The sequence below is a fragment of the Ricinus communis genome, chromosome 9 (assembly GCF_019578655.1).
Source record: "Ricinus communis isolate WT05 ecotype wild-type chromosome 9, ASM1957865v1, whole genome shotgun sequence".
Lineage (NCBI taxonomy): Eukaryota > Viridiplantae > Streptophyta > Magnoliopsida > Malpighiales > Euphorbiaceae > Ricinus > Ricinus communis.
The window spans coordinates 3,334,215-3,354,635 of NC_063264.1; the positions used below are offsets into that span (position 1 = coordinate 3,334,215).

The 20,421-nt window shown below is 33.6% G+C and overlaps 5 protein-coding genes across 8 annotated transcripts; 2 read left to right on the forward strand and 3 right to left on the reverse strand.

The window, feature by feature from the left end:
* Nucleotides 1-589: 589 nt before the first annotated feature.
* LOC8280879 (pentatricopeptide repeat-containing protein At3g22670, mitochondrial) lies at nucleotides 590-2,570 on the reverse strand. Its single transcript, XM_002517048.4, has one exon. It carries the CDS (start codon nucleotides 2,451-2,453, stop codon nucleotides 804-806), a length of 1,650 nt encoding a protein of 549 aa, XP_002517094.1. The 5' UTR covers nucleotides 2,454-2,570; the 3' UTR covers nucleotides 590-803.
* Nucleotides 2,571-3,343: 773 nt separating this feature from the next.
* Nucleotides 3,344-4,877, forward strand: LOC8280878 (protein RDM1). Of its 4 annotated transcripts, none has more exons than XM_015717974.3 (3): nucleotides 3,344-3,494; nucleotides 3,951-4,146; nucleotides 4,369-4,877. In XM_015717974.3, the coding sequence occupies exons 2-3, from the start codon at nucleotides 3,987-3,989 to the stop codon at nucleotides 4,734-4,736; spliced, it is 528 nt and encodes a 175-aa protein (XP_015573460.1). In that variant the 5' UTR covers nucleotides 3,344-3,494; nucleotides 3,951-3,986; the 3' UTR covers nucleotides 4,737-4,877. The 4 variants fall into 4 exon arrangements, with proteins under 4 accessions (XP_015573460.1, XP_002517093.1, XP_015573461.1 ...); XM_002517047.4 differs by having other exon boundaries at nucleotides 3,351-3,494; nucleotides 3,956-4,146; XM_015717975.3 differs by having other exon boundaries at nucleotides 3,379-3,494; nucleotides 3,939-4,146.
* Nucleotides 4,878-5,389: 512 nt separating this feature from the next.
* Nucleotides 5,390-8,080, reverse strand: LOC8280877 (homocysteine S-methyltransferase 3). The gene is made up of 7 exons (XM_002517046.4): nucleotides 7,708-8,080; nucleotides 6,967-7,023; nucleotides 6,612-6,838; nucleotides 6,352-6,481; nucleotides 6,040-6,243; nucleotides 5,787-5,858; nucleotides 5,390-5,706 (listed from the first exon to the last, which is right to left on the reverse strand). Exons 1-7 carry the CDS (start codon nucleotides 7,885-7,887, stop codon nucleotides 5,530-5,532), a joined length of 1,047 nt encoding a protein of 348 aa, XP_002517092.2. The 5' UTR covers nucleotides 7,888-8,080; the 3' UTR covers nucleotides 5,390-5,529.
* Nucleotides 8,081-10,961: 2,881 nt separating this feature from the next.
* LOC8280876 (pentatricopeptide repeat-containing protein At2g22410, mitochondrial) lies at nucleotides 10,962-13,411 on the forward strand. Its single transcript, XM_015718041.3, has one exon. The coding sequence runs from the start codon at nucleotides 11,335-11,337 to the stop codon at nucleotides 13,408-13,410; it is 2,076 nt and encodes a 691-aa protein (XP_015573527.1). The 5' UTR covers nucleotides 10,962-11,334; the 3' UTR covers nucleotide 13,411.
* Nucleotides 13,412-13,507: 96 nt separating this feature from the next.
* Nucleotides 13,508-17,618, reverse strand: LOC8280875 (serine/threonine-protein kinase STY13). The gene is made up of 6 exons (XM_002517044.4): nucleotides 16,174-17,618; nucleotides 15,435-15,556; nucleotides 14,899-15,104; nucleotides 14,638-14,812; nucleotides 14,168-14,302; nucleotides 13,508-13,814 (listed from the first exon to the last, which is right to left on the reverse strand). Exons 1-6 carry the CDS (start codon nucleotides 16,508-16,510, stop codon nucleotides 13,608-13,610), a joined length of 1,182 nt encoding a protein of 393 aa, XP_002517090.1. The 5' UTR covers nucleotides 16,511-17,618; the 3' UTR covers nucleotides 13,508-13,607.
* Nucleotides 17,619-20,421: the final 2,803 nt, after the last annotated feature.

A 20,421-nucleotide genomic window follows, 5' to 3' on the forward strand; every position in this document is an offset into this window, starting at 1 on the left:
ATGCCCTGCTTTTCTCCATTATGATACAGACCTCGATTTCTAATTGTCTTTAAAATAAAAAATTGGGATTAAAATCTAATTCTTCAAGTCCTGTACGAATGCAGTCAAGCCAGGACTGAAGAGTTAACCTTTAAACAATAATAATAATAATAGTAATGTTAGGACTTCAGATTCAATTTAGGGTGGCTGTATTTTGGGAGCAACACAGTCAAAGGGCATTAATATCAAAATTGTTCGTTGATTCTTAAAGAGGTGCAATTGGCAACCGGCCTTGTACAGGAAATTCTGTAAACTATTCGGAAACAGGTAGCTGCAATAACCAACCATATATCATCATGTATCGATCATTCTAAGCATATATTACTTGGAAAACTGAAGTTTTCCCAAGCGAACACTTCCTTGGTGGAAGTTAGTTTTCCCCATGTGAACATACTGAAAATCAGTTCCAGGCAGCTGAGACAGAAATGTTACTCACAAGTTATTTGTTAGTCATAACCCAATCAAAAATAGAGATTTTAGCAGTCTTAAGTCAATAACAGACATCAACATAGTTGAAAACTGGAACACCAAGATCTCTTTACTCACCAGATGAATAAATCCAAGATTGAAGAGCATTCAGAATAATCACATCTCAGACAATAAAAAAGCATAAATATGATAAAGAGTATTCCGTTTAAAAGTGATAGGTTTGATGGAGGGAAGAATGAAAAACACAGAAAGACCCGTGGTCAAGAAGAGGCAAAACTTTGTTGATGCTACATACATTCATATTAAATCTCATTACTCGTCCTTTTGAGCCTAAACTATATTGCTGTTTGATCTTCCGTCTGGAACATCAGCTTCTGAATCTTTTCCTTAGCTTCTGTCAAATTATTTTGCTCAAGTTCCTCCACCAACATCTTGTAAGTGCGATCTCTAGGAATCAACCCTTTCATTACCATTTCTTCAAAGAATGAGCAAGCAAGTTCAAGCTTTCCACTCTTACAAAGTCCACCCACCAAAAGAACATATGTACCAAGATCAATACTGATATTGTTCTTAAACATGTGATTCAACAGAAACTTGAGCACCTTAATTCTCTTCTTCCTACAGCACATCTTCAATAAAGGAGCATATGTCTGTATATCTGGTTTGCACGAATCCTCCTCCATTCTTCTAAGCAACTTCAGCGCATTCTCCTCTTCCAAATGAGTACAAGCAGAAGTAATCATGGTATTATAGGTCAGCAGATCTGGACTAACTCCTTGCTTTTTCATGTCCTCGAAAACATCCCAGGCATCCTTAAGCCTTCCAGATTGAGTTAAGACAAAAATCAAAGAACTATAAAATGAAGCATCAGGCACACAACAATTGCTTTTCATCATCTCATAAACCTCCAAGGCTTTATTTACTTGCTTTGCTTTCCCTAAAGCATGCATAAAAATAGTATAAGTAATCACATTAGGCTTGCAACTCTTTTCTTGCATCTCACTAAAAATTGCCTCCACATTTCGAAAATCTTTCAATTTACAGTACAATTCGATGAAACAAGTGTATGAAACCACATTAGGCTGAAACCCTTGTTTATCCATTTCATCCATAATCTTTCTTGCATCATCCAACTTCCTTGCTTTACAATATCCATGTAATAAAATATTAAAACTCTGAAAATCGACGTGTATAGAATCCTTAAACTCCATAAAAGCAGAATAAGCATGCTCAACACTTCCCTCTTTAACCAATGCATCCATTAGTACATTTAATGCCTCTATGTCCTTACGTACACCAAGTTTTTCAATTCCTCTAAATGCCTCGACAGCATCTTGGAAATTGCCAGCTCTAGCAAGCCGTCTCATAACCTTTTTCATAGTAACCAATGAAACATACCCTTCTAAATTCTCCATCTCCTTAACTAATTCCCACATAAAACTAAACTTCTTTCGCCTCCCTAATATATCAACCATCAAATCATATAAATCTGGTGGATGCACATAACCTGTTTGGTGTTTTGCCCAGGTGAAAAGTCCCAATGCCGGAACCCAGTCATTGCAAAACCTATTCAAAAGCTGTGAAATCAAATTATTTGTTGGATTAACACCACAATCATTTAACGCCTGAACAACACTATCCGTACATGGGTAGTGTTTTTTTAATATTTCGCTCACTCTATCAATGTCACTAACTTGTGCATGAAACAGCAAGTGATTGCCAACTTCTTTGATGTCCCCAAGGTTGTGATGCTCAACCCAGTCAGCGAGTGAAGGAATGACAAAATCCCCATCTGGGAATTCTGGCTTTTTGTTGCTATGGAGCCAAGTTGGGAGATCGGGTGACTCGGGTGAGTCTGGTGAATCGGCCGAGTGAGGAGTAGTGAGAGGTATAGGTAGGGATTTGGATAAGGAGGGATTCGATTTGAGAGTTTTTGGAGAGGAAAATATTTGATAAAGTTTGTGAATTTGATGTTTCTGTGGCATTTTTCTGTGTTCCTGCAAAACAACAGAGGCGGCAAAGACAATAGCATTCAGTTAATCCTCGCTGAGGTGAAGTAGCCGTAATAGGGCGGGCGGTCCGGATGTCGGGCTAGGACGGTCCATATCTTTTTCTTTTTAAAGAAAATGTACTTATAACCCCTTAAACTTCAAAATAGTTCAATTGTATACTTAGAATTTAAAAATATAACATAATTATATTTTTAAGATAAAATACTTTTTTGAATAATAATTATGTTGTCTATTTTTCTATGTGAAAATAGAGGAGAGATTGTTATTTTATGATTTTTACTTATTAAATAGCGAAATTAATACCTTTTCAGATATAAAAGGCGTGGATTGAAAAAAATTAAAATTATTTTTTCTAGCACTTAAAAAAGTAAGTGGGTTCATATTATTATACAGTGAAAAAGATAAAATTATCTTAATATTATTGGTTGAAATCCATTAAATAATTTATTTATTTGAAAAAAATATATATGAAAAATGAAGTAAAATTGAAATAATAAAATTAAATGAGATATTTTGTTACTCTGAAATATATTAATAAATTAATATAAAATTTATTTAGAAATTCTAAACATTTTATTATAATTTAGTTTAGTTTTAATCAGTTTAACACAAATTTATATAAATATAATTTTAAATTAATTTTCACTTTATTTAAAGTACATAAATTTTTTATTTTCAAATGAATTTTATAAATTTTTAAATTTCAACCAAATACAATATAAAAGATGTAATTTTTCTATTTTTAAATCTTAAAAGTATAATTGACCTACTTTAAAGTTTAAGTGTACACTTTGGCCTAAAGTTGAGGGACTTATCTAGTAATTGTTACGATTTTTTGTAAAATACTAAACGCACCGTTTGGTGTCTCTAACATCCATCCCTCTCTGGCTGCACCTTGTGATCAGTCCGTTTAACAAAACGCGCCGTCTGGCTATTTCAACCATCTGTCTCTGCTTCTCTCTCGTCAGTTCCGATTCCGACTGCTAAGCCCTAACTACCTCCGTTAAGATTCAGGTAAACTAATCTTCTCCAAAGACTGTCCTCTTTTATTTTGTTTTCCCCTTTTAGCCCCTCCTACTTCTCGATGTCAAATTCCTTTCTTTCTTTCTTTTTCTCCTTTCTCTCTTTTGTGGTCTAAAGACTCCAAGAATTGTTTCTACTACACAAGAAAAATAGCAAAAACAATTTTAGAAAAACCTTAGTTACAAATTAGATTGGTAACGAATTGGGTGATTAGTAATGCTACTTCTTGATTTTCTTGTTTCTTTTTTTCTTTTGATAAGCAATTCTTGTAGTATTCATGGCCGTTTCTTGAAGTATTTGTAAAATTTGAGTGTTAATGATTCTTTATAGTATAGCAGCATTAGCATTTTGAAGGTTTTTTTTCCTTAATATTTGCAAAGATTCAGGTAGAATGAGGGATAAGAAATGATGGTAAAATGAATAACATTTCACTAGTGATTCTTGTAGTGTAGAATCTGAGTGATCTGCAGGGTTCATGCAAACATGAAGAGGACAATGCCATGGAATGAACAGATTGATGTTATATCATCAGATGAATCTACTTCCTCTGATGGTGATATGGAGACTGATGTTGTACTTGATGGACACAAGCCGTCCCCTAGGATTACCATCAGTCAATCCCTTAAAGAAATTACATCTGAAGGTATTATATTTCTTTGATCTCAATTTTTGGGTTTTCTCCATTCTTATATTTCATATTGTTCAACATGTTTATGTGCTTTTAGTCCGTTTAAATGATCGTCAATTTATGCCTGGTATTGTATAAGTTGTACTTGAATCACCCTTACTGAGGAAAAGGGTAAAGTCCTGTGTTTAGTATTTTTCTAATCGTCTGATGCCATAATTTCATCTATGCTTTCTGAAGATGTGCTGATCAGAAGAGCTGAAATGTATCAAGATTACATGAGGCAGCTTCCTATTCCTGTGCATCATGGCTCCGTCATTCCATTTTCTTCATGGGTGGGATTAGGGAAATCGATTAAGCAATTATATGGGCAGCCCTTGCATTACCTCACCAACATTCTTCTAAAACAGTGGGATCAACTGAGGTTTGACAATGGAGATGAACAAAAATCCTTGGATATCGTGATTCATCCTTGTAAGGCTGAAGCCTCAGTCTGGCTTGTTGAAGAAATTCACAGGTGTACCTCATCTCCTCACTATGTGGCTAAACTCTGGCTGTTGGACCCCATGCACCATGCTTTTGTCGACTCCATTTTCCCACCACTATGAAGCAATTATCTGGACTAGCAGCCGGTGGTCAATCACCTAAGCTGATTTTGTACGATGCTTTTAGATTTCTCAGATATATGAACTTGCAAGTGTATAGTCTTTTTTTTTTTTTTTTATGGAAAAGAAACTCCTGTTCTGCCAGTTAATTATCTTTTTTTTTTTTTCTGTTTCCTTTTTCTTTCTCTTTCCTGTCAATCTTTGTAGTTTTTTGGTTGCATAAATAGTTGCGTGGTTATCCTTCCTTATCTATGTTCTAAACTTTTGAAGGTTCTCATTTCGGTGAGTTAAGGATATTATCTGGCCATAGAAATAGAGTTATGATCTTGGTCATTTCTTTTTGTCATTTGAGAGCGTAGTTGCTTGGAGTTCTATCATGGTATTGCAGTTCTCGGAAGAGTCGGTTGGAAAAGATGCTGAATCATGGTTCTTTTGAAGCCAGTCAAGGTTTTATATCTTTTGTGAAAAACAAAGGTTCATCTCATCTTGGTTTACTCACATTCTTGTAATTGAATAGTTAGGACTGGAGAAGAAGTGTTGTAGCTTGTTTATCGTTCTTTTCATGGTAAACATATCACGTACTTTTTTGTATGTTAAAGAAGAGATCTCAAACGAGACATTTTTGCCATACTATGCTCCTTTCTACCCACTACAGGTCAAGAAAATTTAAAATTTTGTTTATTTCATTCAAGAAACACGGACAAGATGATGTTACATCAACCAAGAGAAACGTAAAACAGAATAGCACAAGGCTAAAAAGCTCTTGGCAATTGCAGATCCATGGCCTCAGCTCAAGCTAATTTACATCTCGATTAGAAATTAAAGGAGGTGAAGATTTATTAGAGATGTTCCTGCATATAGCTCTAATAGTATTTGGAGTTGTCCTGCAGCAGCCACCAAAAAGAGAAGCTCCAGCCTCGCGCCACTTGCCTATGTATGAAACAAAATCTTCATCCGATGGTCCACATGATTTCTGCAGCAGAAAACATCATTCATCTTCATAATCACGCAAAAACAAAGGGCATGTAAATGAAATCCTGGCAGGAAGCTTACCACCCACTGCTTGAGTGCAGCATCGTAAGTCTCACCGCTATTCGGATATATGACTATCGGTTTACTTGTAGCCTGTTAGGTTAATTAGCCAAGAAACATTCTTTCCATTAGTCAATTATATGAACAAGAATAAAAGTTCATATCAGCTTCTAATAATGCATCATATGAAGCCAGTGAAGAATCACTCAGGTTCTTGGTCTGGCCTCTAAAAATAAGTTAATCCGGCTGAAGTGTCAACTTGAAAGAAGTGTACCTCTCTCATAGAAAGAATAAGTCCATGGATAAATCTAGGAGGGGTACAGTTAATTCCAACAGCAACAACTTGCTTGCTAGAATCTGCAATGGAAGCACATTCCAGGATAGAATCGCCACTAACTACATTAATTCCATCCTTGGAATTGAAGGAAAACCATGCTGGAATATTTATTCCTTCCTCTTCAAGCAGCTCAGCATATGCCTAGCAACAAATACATCATCATCCAATTTGGGTCAAGAATAATTAATCAATTTGGTGATTACGTAAATAATTAGAATCTATAATAAACCTGATGAAAATAATGACTACCTTTGCTTCAAGCTTATTTGGAATAGTCTCAAATGCAATCAAATCAGCACCTGACTTGGCTAAGATTTGTAACCTTCGCCTATGAAAATCCTTCAACGTCTGGATAGAAACTGCATCGCCATAGTCTCCACTGTCAAGATAAAGAGACACATAAACGTTAAATTAAGCCACAAAATAGCCTACAGAAATCGTCAAGAGTAATACTGTATAAGCACTATATGATATTCCTTGATGATTGAATAATTTCCTTTAAATTTTACCTATACTCGGATCCATCAGCCAAATAAGCTCCATAACTGCCAATGGAAGCAGCAACCAGAACTGGATGCCTAGACATCTTTCCATCTTCCATAAGATCCCAAGAACCTTTCGTGCAATTGTCATAGTAAATTTCCCTTGCTTCACATGCAATCTCAACACTTCTTCTAAGTAATTGTTCTGCTTCTTCGGTAGACAATCCCTTGGCCTCAAAACCCTGAATAGTAGCCTGCCATATTTCTTGGCATGCAGGTGCATTAGTATTAGCCTTTGCAAGACCATATATTTTGGTTGTCCAATCAGAATGAACTAGGACAAAAGTAAAGATGAACATGATAGCAATCTATGAATATTTACCTGATAAGATGCTGTCAATATGATATTTGCGCCAGCATCAATATAATCTAAGTGTACCTGCCATAATTAAAGAAAATCAACTAACCAACGGATTTAACCAGAGATAATTATAATCGACTCTAAAATAGGGCACGGATTGAAGCTTTACAGACCGTTAATCTTTTTAAATAATTTTAATTTTGTATGGTAATGTCTAAAATAATTGTCGTTCATGCAGCTTACTTGTAATTTTAGGATGATTTATATCTTCCTTTAAGTTTATATCTTTGAAATATTTTTATGAATAGGAGAAATATTCTATCAATATATAGAACTCGAGAAGCTGCGACATACAGAAAACCCATTATTTAATTGCATGAAACAGACAAGTGTCGTGAAAATAATCACATGATACCATGAAAAATGCAAATGAGCTGGACAAGATAGGCAAAGCCACGTCTTTGTCAGAAGATAACTCACTTTATTTTACTTACAATTCACCTGACATGGTCTGAATAATCTTATATATTCTGTGGTTTTTTTTTTTTTTTTCCTGAACAGAAATCTTATGTTCTGCGTTAGATTCCGAACCGGGTGAACAAAATTATAAATTTAAAATCATCCCAAAAAGAAATATAATATATAATATAAATAGGAAAAACACTATATGACACATAGACCTTTAAAAGATTACCATAATAATTTGAGTAACTTCCGCAAAAACAAAAGAAAAATCAAGAAAATTAACAAAAAGAAGCGTACCCTTCTAACAAGGTGAGGAGAACTAATAAGGCATTTAGCACTCCAAAGAGGGTCGTTGAGGTCAGCACCATGTCGTTCAAGTTCAGTGGCAAAGCCGCCGTCGATGACGGCGTAGCCACCGCACTTTTGGAGGAAATCAGACATAAACGAACGAGTCATGTCCTGGTTTTCCAATCCCATTTACGTATATATATATATAAGGAAAAAGAAGAAGAGGGTACGGCGAGAAGATGATGAGAGAGTTAAGGCAGAGAAAGAAAAGAGCAGAGTAAATTATGTATATATGCTGCTGTATGATAAGCAACAGCTGTTGTTGTAATGTACGAGTAACGTTCTGTTTTCTCAAAAATGAAAAAAACCAAAAATGTTGTTTTGTTTCTTGAAAACGTTTTTGTTCTCTTTTATAGAGGGAGGATCAGAAGAAAGGACTGCGCTGCCCCCTGAGTTACAATTTTGCCCCCCAAATGATCTCATCTGTGGAAATATTTTTCTTTTAGTTTAGCTCCAGAATTTTGAATCTAATCCTCGTTGTTATTATTATTAAAATGGTCATTATTAATAAAGATAAAACATTATCTCCCTTCATTATTGTATTTATATATTATCATATATATAAATCTCAGCTCACTAATATTAACTTTATAAGATTTCTTCAATTCCTTCCTTTCTGCAGAATTTCTTCCCTAAGTTTCCCAAGTTCATAAAAACAAGAAATGTGTGATAGGGTCTCCCATGGAATAGTGTGATGAAGACATTATATATGTCAATTGTTGCAAATGATTATATTAGTAATTTAATGTCACAATTACATTGGGTATGCCTAACCCCTCCAATTTCAATTTATTTGGAGGCAGCAGCCACTAGTCTAAAGCCTTTAATCGCAAAAAAAGAAAAAGGAAGGCGAAGATGCATAGGATAGGGAAGATAAGTGTGGAAGAAAAGAAACACATTGACATGAAGTAATAGACATGCACTTATATCATATTCTTGACACTTATCTCTATATTACAATAATTAAATCTTTTGTTTTTGATATAATATTATTCGATAATAGAATTCAATACCTCCAGCACACACACACACACCATATTGCCGTGCAGCAAATTCCAATCCAAATTGGAACAATCTATATATATCCATATGATAACATTCTGTTTTGAAGAAAAAGATACTTTTTTTCAATAACTATTAAGGGCATGACAAGTGTATCTCTTCTTTTGAATATGAGATTATGTATAAAAATGTGCACGTAATCTGGTAGAGTTTTATACACTTTTCAATGGGACACAATATATACATCCAAGGGCCTTTGTATAGGTATGGGGCAATCGCCCCCTTTACTTGAAAAAATAGCATCTAATGAGTTACCTTTCTGATTAAAATGATTGTTTAAATCCTAAGAATATTAATTATATTTTTAATACTAGTTAATATATTTTAAATCAAATTAACCCATTAAACAAAAATTATAAGAAATGCACCTAAAAATGCATTTTGTTGTGCAGTTTATGAATAAAGTTAATAAATAAAATTAATCTAACTTCATTTTAGGACCATCAATATAATTTAAAAATTCAAAATGTTTATTTAGAAATAGAGGTTCTCCACACGTATTTAAAAATAAAAATAGCTGGATCAGAAATCCCCCTATATGTATTCTCTAATTATACAATATTCAGTACTTTTAATAATATCATTACAAGATCAGATAATTACATATGTATCTAGCCAAGCCCATTGTCCACATTCTCTCGTGCACTGTCTAGATTCTGGAGATTTCTGATTGAATGTAGCCCGCCACAGAGTCCAAGTTCTATCCATATCTGTAGTGGACAACCTGCGAATAAGGTTAACGTACGTTTTCGTTTCTCTTTTCTTCTGACCTTTTAAAAAAGAACAAAAAACAGAGATCATATTCATAAAGCAATTACTTTGTTTTATTTCGTATTCTAAAGATATAAACAGCAGTGCATTAACGAATAATTTTGATTTGTATTAATTTTTGTCTAACTATTATCAAACTAAAATTAAATATTTAGCATTTTTCTCGAACATAAAAGTGAATCATTATCAGAAGTACCTCAACATGACTTGAGCAAGTAACCATTTTTAAATTTAGTTAGCTTGGCATTTAAGGCATTACTAATTCAATAACAGAGAAAAAAAATAGTTAGGATGTGCAAGCACTGTTTACATATAATAAATGGGTCCTATACATATAACCAGCTTTATGTGATAATGAATATTGTACGTATACATTAAACATGGGTATGTAATTTAATAGAGTTATTTTGTATGTGCCTTGCATTGCATATAACATCTTACCAGAAAGAAAATATGAAATTATTGTTTTTGTATTTGTGCTGATTAATAATTAATAATTAAGAGTTTCAACTATTAGTTTCAGTAATATGAGCAAATTAAGGGACATAAAACAATCCTTCTTCTGTTTTGATGCGAAGAGACTGTTTCCTTTAGATCATAAAGATAAGGGGAGTGGAGGAAAAGAGGACATTATTTTGGTCCGACTAGAACTCCATTGTCTGGTAGGTGTGAAGAAGATGTTGGCTAACATAAAGTAGTGCTTACTGCTTAGATTCAATGTTAAAGAGTATATATATATATATATATAACATGGAAATCTAATCCTGTATAGTTGTATGTGTGACATTGACCACTTTCGCTGAATGGATTCTCCATTAGAATTTCCTTATTGGGCTGCAAATATAGTCTTCCATTTGTAATCCATTAGTCTGTTTTTGTTGCCATCTTCCCTTTCTGATGAGTTTTAGTGGTTAGGAATAGGTTTGCCTTCATTTCTGGCCCTTTTTTTTGAGTTATAGAAATTGCACGTATCTGAATAAAAAGAAAAGAAAAGGAACCTGTATGGATAACTACCGGAATAGTTATATCTATGATTATTAAATTTTATATTTATCAATCTTAATTTTCATTTTTATTTCTGTCCATGGTTGGTGAAGGTAAGAAGGGTTCTTCATGACCTTAAGTTAAGTTGGCTTGAAATAACAAGAAGCTGTAGAGTGACTTTAAAGGTTGACAGGCAATTGTGTGATGGAGTTTATCACAAAAACGGGACATCTGTTATAGGCTCTTCCGTGCTATTCGGAGGCTTCTTGTGCAGGATTGGCAGGTGAATATTGAGTACGCATATAGAAAGAGAAACAGGGCAGTTAAGTATTTGGCAAACTACGCTCTTTTCTTCATGCGTCTTTCGGCTTGCACATCTTTCATATGTGCACCACAAATAGTGACCAAAATATAGTGACATTATGGTAAACTTTTGAAACTACTAGGCAGATTGCAGGGGCTAAAATAACCAACGCAGCTCAGTAAGTCTGTTTCTTAAAGGTCCGCTCTACCTAAGTTTGCACAAAATCAGAAGCCCGAAGAGTCGAGAAGGGCTGAGGCCTGGCCTCAAGATATCTAGGCTAACCAGAACCTGGTCATTGATGAGTAGGCTTAGCTGGAAACCCAAAACAGCAGGCTTACTATGGACTGATTTCACTCGCTCTCCCCAGAGAGCCTGCCCTTTATTCTGCTCCTAATTGCAGAACGTGCATATTCTTGCGAAGAAACTATGTTATACATGTCCAATTATACTTTCACATGAAACCATTTCTATTTCTTTCTTCTCCAAAATCTTTAGTCCTTAAGTTACTGTCTTCAACAACTTTCAAGCACCAAATTGTCTTGTATCACAATTCTGTTAAGCCATTCTCATCAACCAAAACAACCAGATGGAACTCAACGACCAATGTCATTGTCACGCACCCAGTTCTGTTGATAATGGAGTCATGCACTTGCATGATTCAATTAAAGCAAATCCAAGCCCACATGATCATAACAGGTCTCATTACTCACACATTCCCTGTAAGCCGTGTGTTAGCCTTTTGTGCTCTGGCTGACACTGGAGATATAAGGCATGCCCATTTATTATTTAATCAGATTGAATACCCAAATACTTATATATGGAATACAATGATCAGAGGTTTCTCTAATGCCAAAATGCCTGTTATGGGGCTCTCCTTCTTTTGGCAAATGGTTCGAGAACGTGTTGAAATGGACACTAGGAGCTTTGTTTTCGCGCTAAAAGCGTCCGAGCAGTTTTTAACAGCCCTAGAAGGGGAATCAATTCATTGTGCAATTTGGAAAATAGGTTTTCCTTGTGCTTTGTTAGTTCAAAATGGGTTGATTCATTTTTATAGTGTGCATGGTTGTTTGGTTTTAGCTCGTAAAGTGTTTGATGAAACTCCTGCGAGGGATGTTGTTTCTTGGACTTCAATGATTGATGGTTATTCTACGCATGATTATTATACTGACGCTTTGAAGCTTTTTGATTCCATGTTGTTGAGTGATGTTGAGCCAAATGAAGTTACTATGATCTCTGTGCTTTCAGCTTGCTCTCAGAAAGGGGATTTGAGTTTGGGGAAAAGTATCCATGAATATGTAAGAAGAAAGAATTTGAATCTTAGCGTGAACTTGATGAATGCAATTTTGGATATGTATGTGAAATGTGGTTGCTTGGTGGCTGCTAGAGAGATTTTCGACAGCATGGGAACTAAAGATGTGTTCTCGTGGACTAGCATGGTTAACGGGTATGCTAAAACTGGGGAACTAGAGATAGCAAGAAAATTTTTTGATGACATGCCAAAGAGAAATGTGGTTTCTTGGAATGCCATGATTGCCGGTTACTCTCAGAATAATCAACCAAAAAAAGCTATAGTATTGTTTCATCATATGGTGGGAGAAGGTTTGATCCCAATTGAGAATACATTGGTGTGCGTGCTCTCTGCTTGTGGTCAGTTGGGGTATTTGGACTTGGGTCGGTTGATTCATATGTACCACATTGAGAGAAAACAGAAAGGAACTAGTGTGATTATAGCAAATGCATTGATAGACATGTATGCTAAATGTGGAGTAATAGATGCTGCTGCTAGAGTTTTTAACGGAATGCCAGGGAGAGATTTGGTCTCTTGGAATTCTATGATTGCTGCTTGTGCTAGTCACGGGCATGCCAAGCAAGCTCTTCTTATGTTTGGGCAAATGATACATGAGGGTTTTAAGCCAGATGATATTACATTTGTGGGTGTCTTGTCAGCTTGCGATCATGGTGGGCTAGTTACTAAAGGCAGAGAATATTTCCAAGAGATGGAAGGAAAATTTGGTATCAAGCCCAAGGCAGAACACTATGCTTGTATGATTGATTTACTTGGTCGAGTTGGACTCCTACAAGAAGCTTCTGCCTTAATAACCGAGATGCCAATGAAGCCAAATGTGGCTGCTTGGGGTGCTCTTCTTAATGCATGTAAGATGCATGGAAATGTCGAACTAGCTGAAATTGCTGCTAGGGAACTTTTAGACTTGGATCCTGGGGATAGTGGCATATACGTTTCCTTAGCAATAACTTGCGCCAATGGTAAAAGGTGGGGCGATGTAAGGATGATCAGAAGCATGATGAGGGAGAGGCAGGTTAAGAAGATTCCTGGCCATAGCTTGATAGAGGTTGAGGGCCAATTTCATGAATTTTTGGCCAGTGACAAGTCACACCCGCTATCTGAAGATATTTACAAAACATTACATGGAATATATTCATTATCGAAATTAGTAGATTATGTACCAAAGACTTCTGGAATGATTCACTTGTTTCTGTTTTCAGAAAATTGCTCAACATCTTATGCATAAACTATCAATCAAAGGAATTGAGAACTTGAATATTTGTTGCTCGTCACGTATAGGAAAGCCAAGATGCAAAGTTTATGAAACCTTAAAAGCATGTACGTGAGAAAAATATATATTCGGGAACAATCAATTTGGCTTGTGCTTTCAATTGAAAACAGGGTCACATAAAAGAATGAACAAAAATAAAAATATGAGGAGATTTAGGGACCACGGGCAGGGGCGAAACAAAAACAGCCGGTTGCTTGATCATCAGGTATCATCCCTCCTCCCTTGCTTGTATCAATGGCTTCTAACATTCTCACCACCTCAGCCATTTCAGGACGTTTTTCTGCATTTGCATCCCAGCATTTTCTCATGATATTTGCTAAAGAACTTGGACAGCATCTTGGGATCTCTGGTCGTAAATTCTGCCAATATTTTCATAAAAATATAGTAAACTTTTAGCAAAATACCATGCGGGTAATCAAAAGGGAAAATGTTCGAAAACCACATGATTTGAATTATATATTAATACAAAAGTAGCATCCTTCATGACAATTTATAAATCTTTCATAGATTAAATTTATATAATTTCAAAAGTTAAAAAAATGTGATCTAACTTTGGTCTCTAATTGACATTATTAATAATCAGAACAACAAAAGATCCCTTCTTTCTTAACTTTCCACACTACGTTTTAATACAAAGATATAGATCCTTTTAGATCATAATTTCGAAAATTGAAACACCAACATAATATAGGAACGAACATAGGGAACTAACCTGTCGAACGACAGCAGTGGACACATCAACAAAACTCAAATCAGGGTAAGGCATATCACAACAATAAATTTCCCATAAGCATATGCCAAAGCTGTAGACATCACATCTTCTATTATATGGTTTCCCATCAAGAACCTGCATAAAGTCTCTTATTAGGAAGCATTCAATAGGTTAAATTTTCAAATTCAACTGCATTATGATTTTCCTGTAATGAATTATGTACCAAACGACAACAAAGACACACATTATGTTCCACAAAAACTTAATTCTACCAATATATTGACACCAGTGTTGAGAATTTCATTTTTCCTCTTTGTTGGTGTTGGTGTTCTTTTTTTGTTTTAGTGCACCCTCATTTAAATAGCAAATTCACTATAAAATAGTGACTACTCATTTTTTTATGGAAAAATGAAAGCTGGTTTCTAGATTATCTTAGCATTAGAAAGAAAAATATCAAAGTGAATGAATACCTCTGGTGCCATATATCCAAGGGTACCCGTTTCACCAGTCATGTCACTTGGATTCTGAGCTTCAACACGAGCCACACCAAAATCAGCAATTTTAAGAGTTCTATGAGCATCCAATAACATATTTTCTGTTTTGACATCACGATGCACAATCTTCTTTGAGTGTAGATAGCTAAGTCTGCAAAGAAGTAAATGAAGTACAGTCCCAAACAATCCTTAACAAATTTTAAATTCAGCCAATAATAACACAAAACTGGAACTCACCCCCTAGAGAGATCCAAAGCAAGTTGAATCACAATCTTAAAAGCGAGTTTCTTTCGCCTGTTCCTTATTAAGTACTGTTTTAGTGTTCCACCAGCAAGATACTCAACAACCACACAGCAAGCTCTAGAAGGGAAGGAAGTCTGATCTTCAGATGGATTTTTTGAAGGAATCTTGAGATTTGACGTTCCCATTGATGCTCCAATAAACTGTTTAAAAATCAGAATTGGAAAGCAGCATTATAAGATACAGTAGAAGAAAAGGTAAGCCTTTTCCAAAGGCAAAAGGATATGCACATGGTCCATCTGATAAGACTTGCTCAAGTGCATTGACCATTTTGGTTGTTGAAATATTTACACTGCAGAAATTAAGAGGTAGAATAACAAGTACATACATATATCAAAAAGCAAGTCTCAACTATTACAAAACACCAAACTCGTATGGTAAAAGTTCTTATAGTAGTAATGCAAAATCTGAAGTCAAATGGTGTTTTAGTTGCTTATAATGAGGTGAATAAAAGTTCAAGAATTAGTTTGTACCCTTGTAACATTAGGATGGTCAAGTTTGTGCCAAACAGCAACCTCTTGTCGAAATGATGCGCGCAGAGCAGCAGTTCCAGCAGTGGCAGCAGTACTATCATCTCCCCAGTCCAATAGCTTCACTAAAATATCCAACATAATAATACAGTAAGAATCCAATATTTTTCTTTTTCATGGTAGACTCACTGATCTCTTAGATATCAAATATCCAAATACAGTGCAACTATATGCCAATCCTTATGGCAATAATTTCTTGAACGCATAGAAATAACCCACTATCATGTGATATAATAAACTCCTCTTAATACCAAAACTTTGCAGTCTTCTGATTAAAACCAGGCAAGTAGTAATTCTGACTACCCAACACCGGGAAGATCACAATGTACATCTTTTTGCGTAGAAAAAATTCCCTCACCCTTATGTAATCCCAAAATAACAGTTCCCTCAACTGACCAGCCAAGTGACTTTCCAAATCAGACCACTAATACCCACTCAGTTTTTTCCATTAAAGATGTGAAACCCAAAATGCTAAATGAGTAGCTCATCAGATCAAACTAATTAATCCTCCTAATTTAGGACAGGTAAGCCTTAGCATGTGATAGATTACATGATAAAAAGCACAGGTAATAACAAGGGAAAGAAAGAAGAAGGAAATTCTAGGATTAGTCTAGGATTAATCGTCAAAATCCTTAACATAGTAAGAACAAATACCACAAATAAAGAGGAGAATAGTTATTACCTGCAACATCTTGGTTATCATAAGTACCGCGATAAACCGTGCCAAATGTTCCATGGGCAACAGCATGTTTTATATCCAATTTGGACAGATCAATCTCCCACTCTTCTTTAGGTCTCTGCGTGTTAATATTCCTTGACCAAACCCTGCTAAGGTGCTTTTCCAGCTGTATATCCAAGCTCTTAAGATCGATTTTGTCAGCGCGAAAAATCATATCTTTGCTACTAACACTTCCAGTACCTCTCAAATTCACCTTTGAAAGAACACTCCCATCTGTATTTTCAGATTTCTTCTCCGCCATAATTCCCTCGGTATCATCACTTCTTCTTGTTGAATCCATTATATAAATACAAGTCTTTTAATAAAAAGGAAAGCAATCAAATCCCAACAAAACTTGGAAACAAATCACTTTTTTCTTATCATAAATTTAAATATTCCATACTCATACCCATTGTGAAAATCAGAAACAGCAAATTAATGATTCAAAAACACAGATTTTTGATAAGCAAACGATCTTCACCAACAAAATCACCTAAGATAAAAATTGCAATCAACTAGAAACAAAACGCATTTCACCAACCCAAAATACTATTCCAATCCCCTCCAGTATTGACCTTATAACCCAAAAAATAAAAATTGTAAAATAGATAGCCCACCAATCAGGAAAGAGAGTAAGCAATGTACTTTGTCTATATTATCTGAAAAAATTGACCTTTATATCAGTGGTGCATATAGAAACCCCAAACTTCCCTCTCACCAACTATGTATATATATATATATTATTTCATCAGCTAATTTAAATTAAATCAATGAAAACAAGAAGAAAAGTAAACCCTAAGAAAACGACCCAATTCCCACCATTATCTGAACAAAGACCAACGGCCCCAAAAAAGAATTAAAAATCAACACAAACCTAAATAATTAAAACCCTTTAAGCAGAACCAAACACAGCCCCCATGGAAGAAAGAAAAAACAAAAAAGAAGAAGAAGAAGAAAAGAAAAGAAAACCCAAAAAGCCCAACTCTCACTCTCTCTCTCTCAAAAGAAACATGTTTCGTCTAGAGAGAGACGAGAAAGTTGACTTTCAAGGCTATAAAAAAGAAGAAGAACAATAAGAACAGCACAGTCGGTGGTGGCTCAATGATGATGCCATCTTCATCGATCTTTCTTTTTCTTTTTTTTTCTTTTTGCTTTACCACTCCATTTGATTGAAAAGAGAAATCAAGCTAAGATTTTTGCGGCTAAGCACACAATACCCAACCCAATTGCTTAATTTGGGATTTAACAAAAATAAGTAACACCCCATAAACAAGAAACCGAGACAAAGGTTTCAGCCAAACAGAGAACAGCACAAAGAGAAACAGAGAGGTTTGTGCCTAAAATAAGGGTGTGGCAGGAGAGACTGCTTCAAAATCTTAAAAAAGGAAACAGATTAGTATAATATTTTTTTGGTATTAAAATATAATAATAAAAAATGGAAGGAATTTGGAATATTTAAGCAACCCAACAACCACTCCTATCAAAAGTACAAAACAAAATCTTATAAAAGTACATACCACATAAAGACTACCTTATTATTCCCCTCCACTTCCATTCTATTCTTAACTAATTTACCTGTCTTTCTCGCATGGACCATTTTGCCCCTCTCTACTCTCTTTTTTCTGTTATCTTTTTTAAGGAAATTATTGCTAATATAAACAGAGTATCATTCAATGCCACCGTCATCGTCAATCATCATGGAATATTTTAAAAAAAGGCCAAACTCAAATCATTCAGTCAAACTTATTATTTGTCCGCTTTAGTCAAACGATATTGTTGAACGACTTCTAACATCATGGGAACATTGAATTTAGAGTTCTTTTAATAATTTATTTATTAAATATTGATAGAAATTCCTACTTTTGAAAAATTAAAAATTTTTGAGATTGGTCGAGGAAGTAAAAGAGATGGAAATAATAATTGAAATCGGTGTATAAAAAGCCAAATTTGGTGAAGGGCATTTTATTAATTCTTCGTACTCAACTTGGGCACACTTTTATAATGACATTAATGGCTTTAAAGACATAATCAACAAAGATCCAGACGGCATGGTGAGTATGCGACATTTAAAAAATAAAATAAAACTCTTTTCATTTATTCTTTTCTTAATACATTACTTATAATATACACACGATAATAAATAAAAACAAAATTAAATATTTAAAATAATATTAATGTTTAGTTATTATGATATTAATGAATATTGTTTATGAGTTTGTTACAGGGATGCTTAGATTGAGCAAAAAAATTAATACTAAAACAGCAGAATTTTGGATGTTTCCTTATATGTGCATATAAAGGAAAAGCAATAAAATAAAAAAGAAATCTACTTTGTGGATTTTCGGTGCCACCGAGGCCCATATTATTGGCGAATTCTATGTCGGTAAATGCCGAAGCCAAGCCCTTAACTATGGCTAATGGATAGTCTTTCAAAAATAGGATTTGCATTAATTGATTCGATTCACAATTTGTACTTTTTCCTTTTAAGAAAAAAGTGATTCTCCTTTAAAATTAGGATAATAATACAACAGTGCATGGTCGAATAGTAAAATAGGACAATAATATAAGAAAGACAAGATTTTAGTAATTACAGAATTTTTAAATTCAATGATATATTAAATCTTAAATTTCAACACACCACTCAAAGAAAATTAGGATGAAAATAATAAGAAATTTGACATTGTGTATCACACAATCAACTGATATTTGAGGATAATATAACATCTATTTTTTAAAATATAATAAATTAAAACAATTGATAAACACTACAATAATCATAATAGCAAGCTTGAAATAGCTTTATCACACTTAAAACAAAAAAAAAATATAAAAATATATTTTTCTCATTTATATACGTAGAGAATGACTAATATAGTCAACGACTTTAATATATCATAATTAATTCATAACTTTAGCATAGTCAATTTTAACATTTGACATATCATATGATTTTTTTTATATCACTATATATTGGATATTAATTTCTCATTTAGTTATAATTTACAATGGGTCCTTTTTAAGTCCTCATATGTGCCATAAATCTAATTTTCCAATGTTATTAAAAATACTTTTCATTAGTTAATATAGATATTATCAACGCAATTAATTTTTACATTTTATACTTTATTTTAGTTTTAATACAAATATTTTAAATAAGTAATTAAAAAAATAATTATATTAACTAAAAACTTATATTCCTTAATGTATGTAAGTGAAAATGTCTTTAACAAGGTTTAACTGTTTTAATTAGAATATTATTTATATCGGTTAGTTGCACCCACTTTTTATTATAAATATTTGAAACAAAACATTAAAAATTATATTAGACTGGTTGGAATTACTAATTAGTCCAATGATGGAATTGTTGATCAATTTGATTTTTAAAATACTCCTCATGGGATCTATAATTTATTTATTTTGCCTTTTTATATATGATTTTTTAACATTTTCCTTCTTTTTCTTTTTATGCATGAATCTCTTATCGTGAACACAAATTATTTACCTTTGTTTAAATGTAATTTAAGATAAAGTGTTATAAAGAGAGTGAAAATACCAAATTAGACAACAAGAAGACAATTATGTACAGAATTATAAAGATCAGGGAGATACCCGAAGAAGAAGAAAGCAAAACATGATATCCCATACAAAGGTTGCAAGGATGTGAAGCGATTCAATCGGCCGCCAACTTGGATTGGATTGGATTGTTTTATAATTTATCAATTTTTTAATGATACATCAATTGAACATTTATAATTTAAAAATAATCAATAATTTTGTAATTTATTCCTTATTATAAAATAAACACTTTCATAAATATCTCTATTACTAAATAATAAATAAAAAAATTTAAACTCGAAAGAGTCGAATTCATATAAATGAGAATATTAATATTACTATTCAATCTTAAACTATTTAAAAACATAAATAGATTTATCCTATAATTAGTATAAAAAAAAATGTAATCGATCGTAACAACAATTAAATAAAATCTTAATAATAAAATAAAAAAAATTAAAATAAATGAATAGTTTTAATTCGGAAAGAACACTGGCATTAAAGAATGAGTACAATAGACAAACATCAGGCAAGAATATTTTTATAATTAAAGTAAATATAGAACCTAGGTTGTTCTTATAATAAAAATAAGTTTATCCTATTAAAACTCTAAAATATTTTAAATATTTATATATATAATTTAGAGCTAGTGATAAT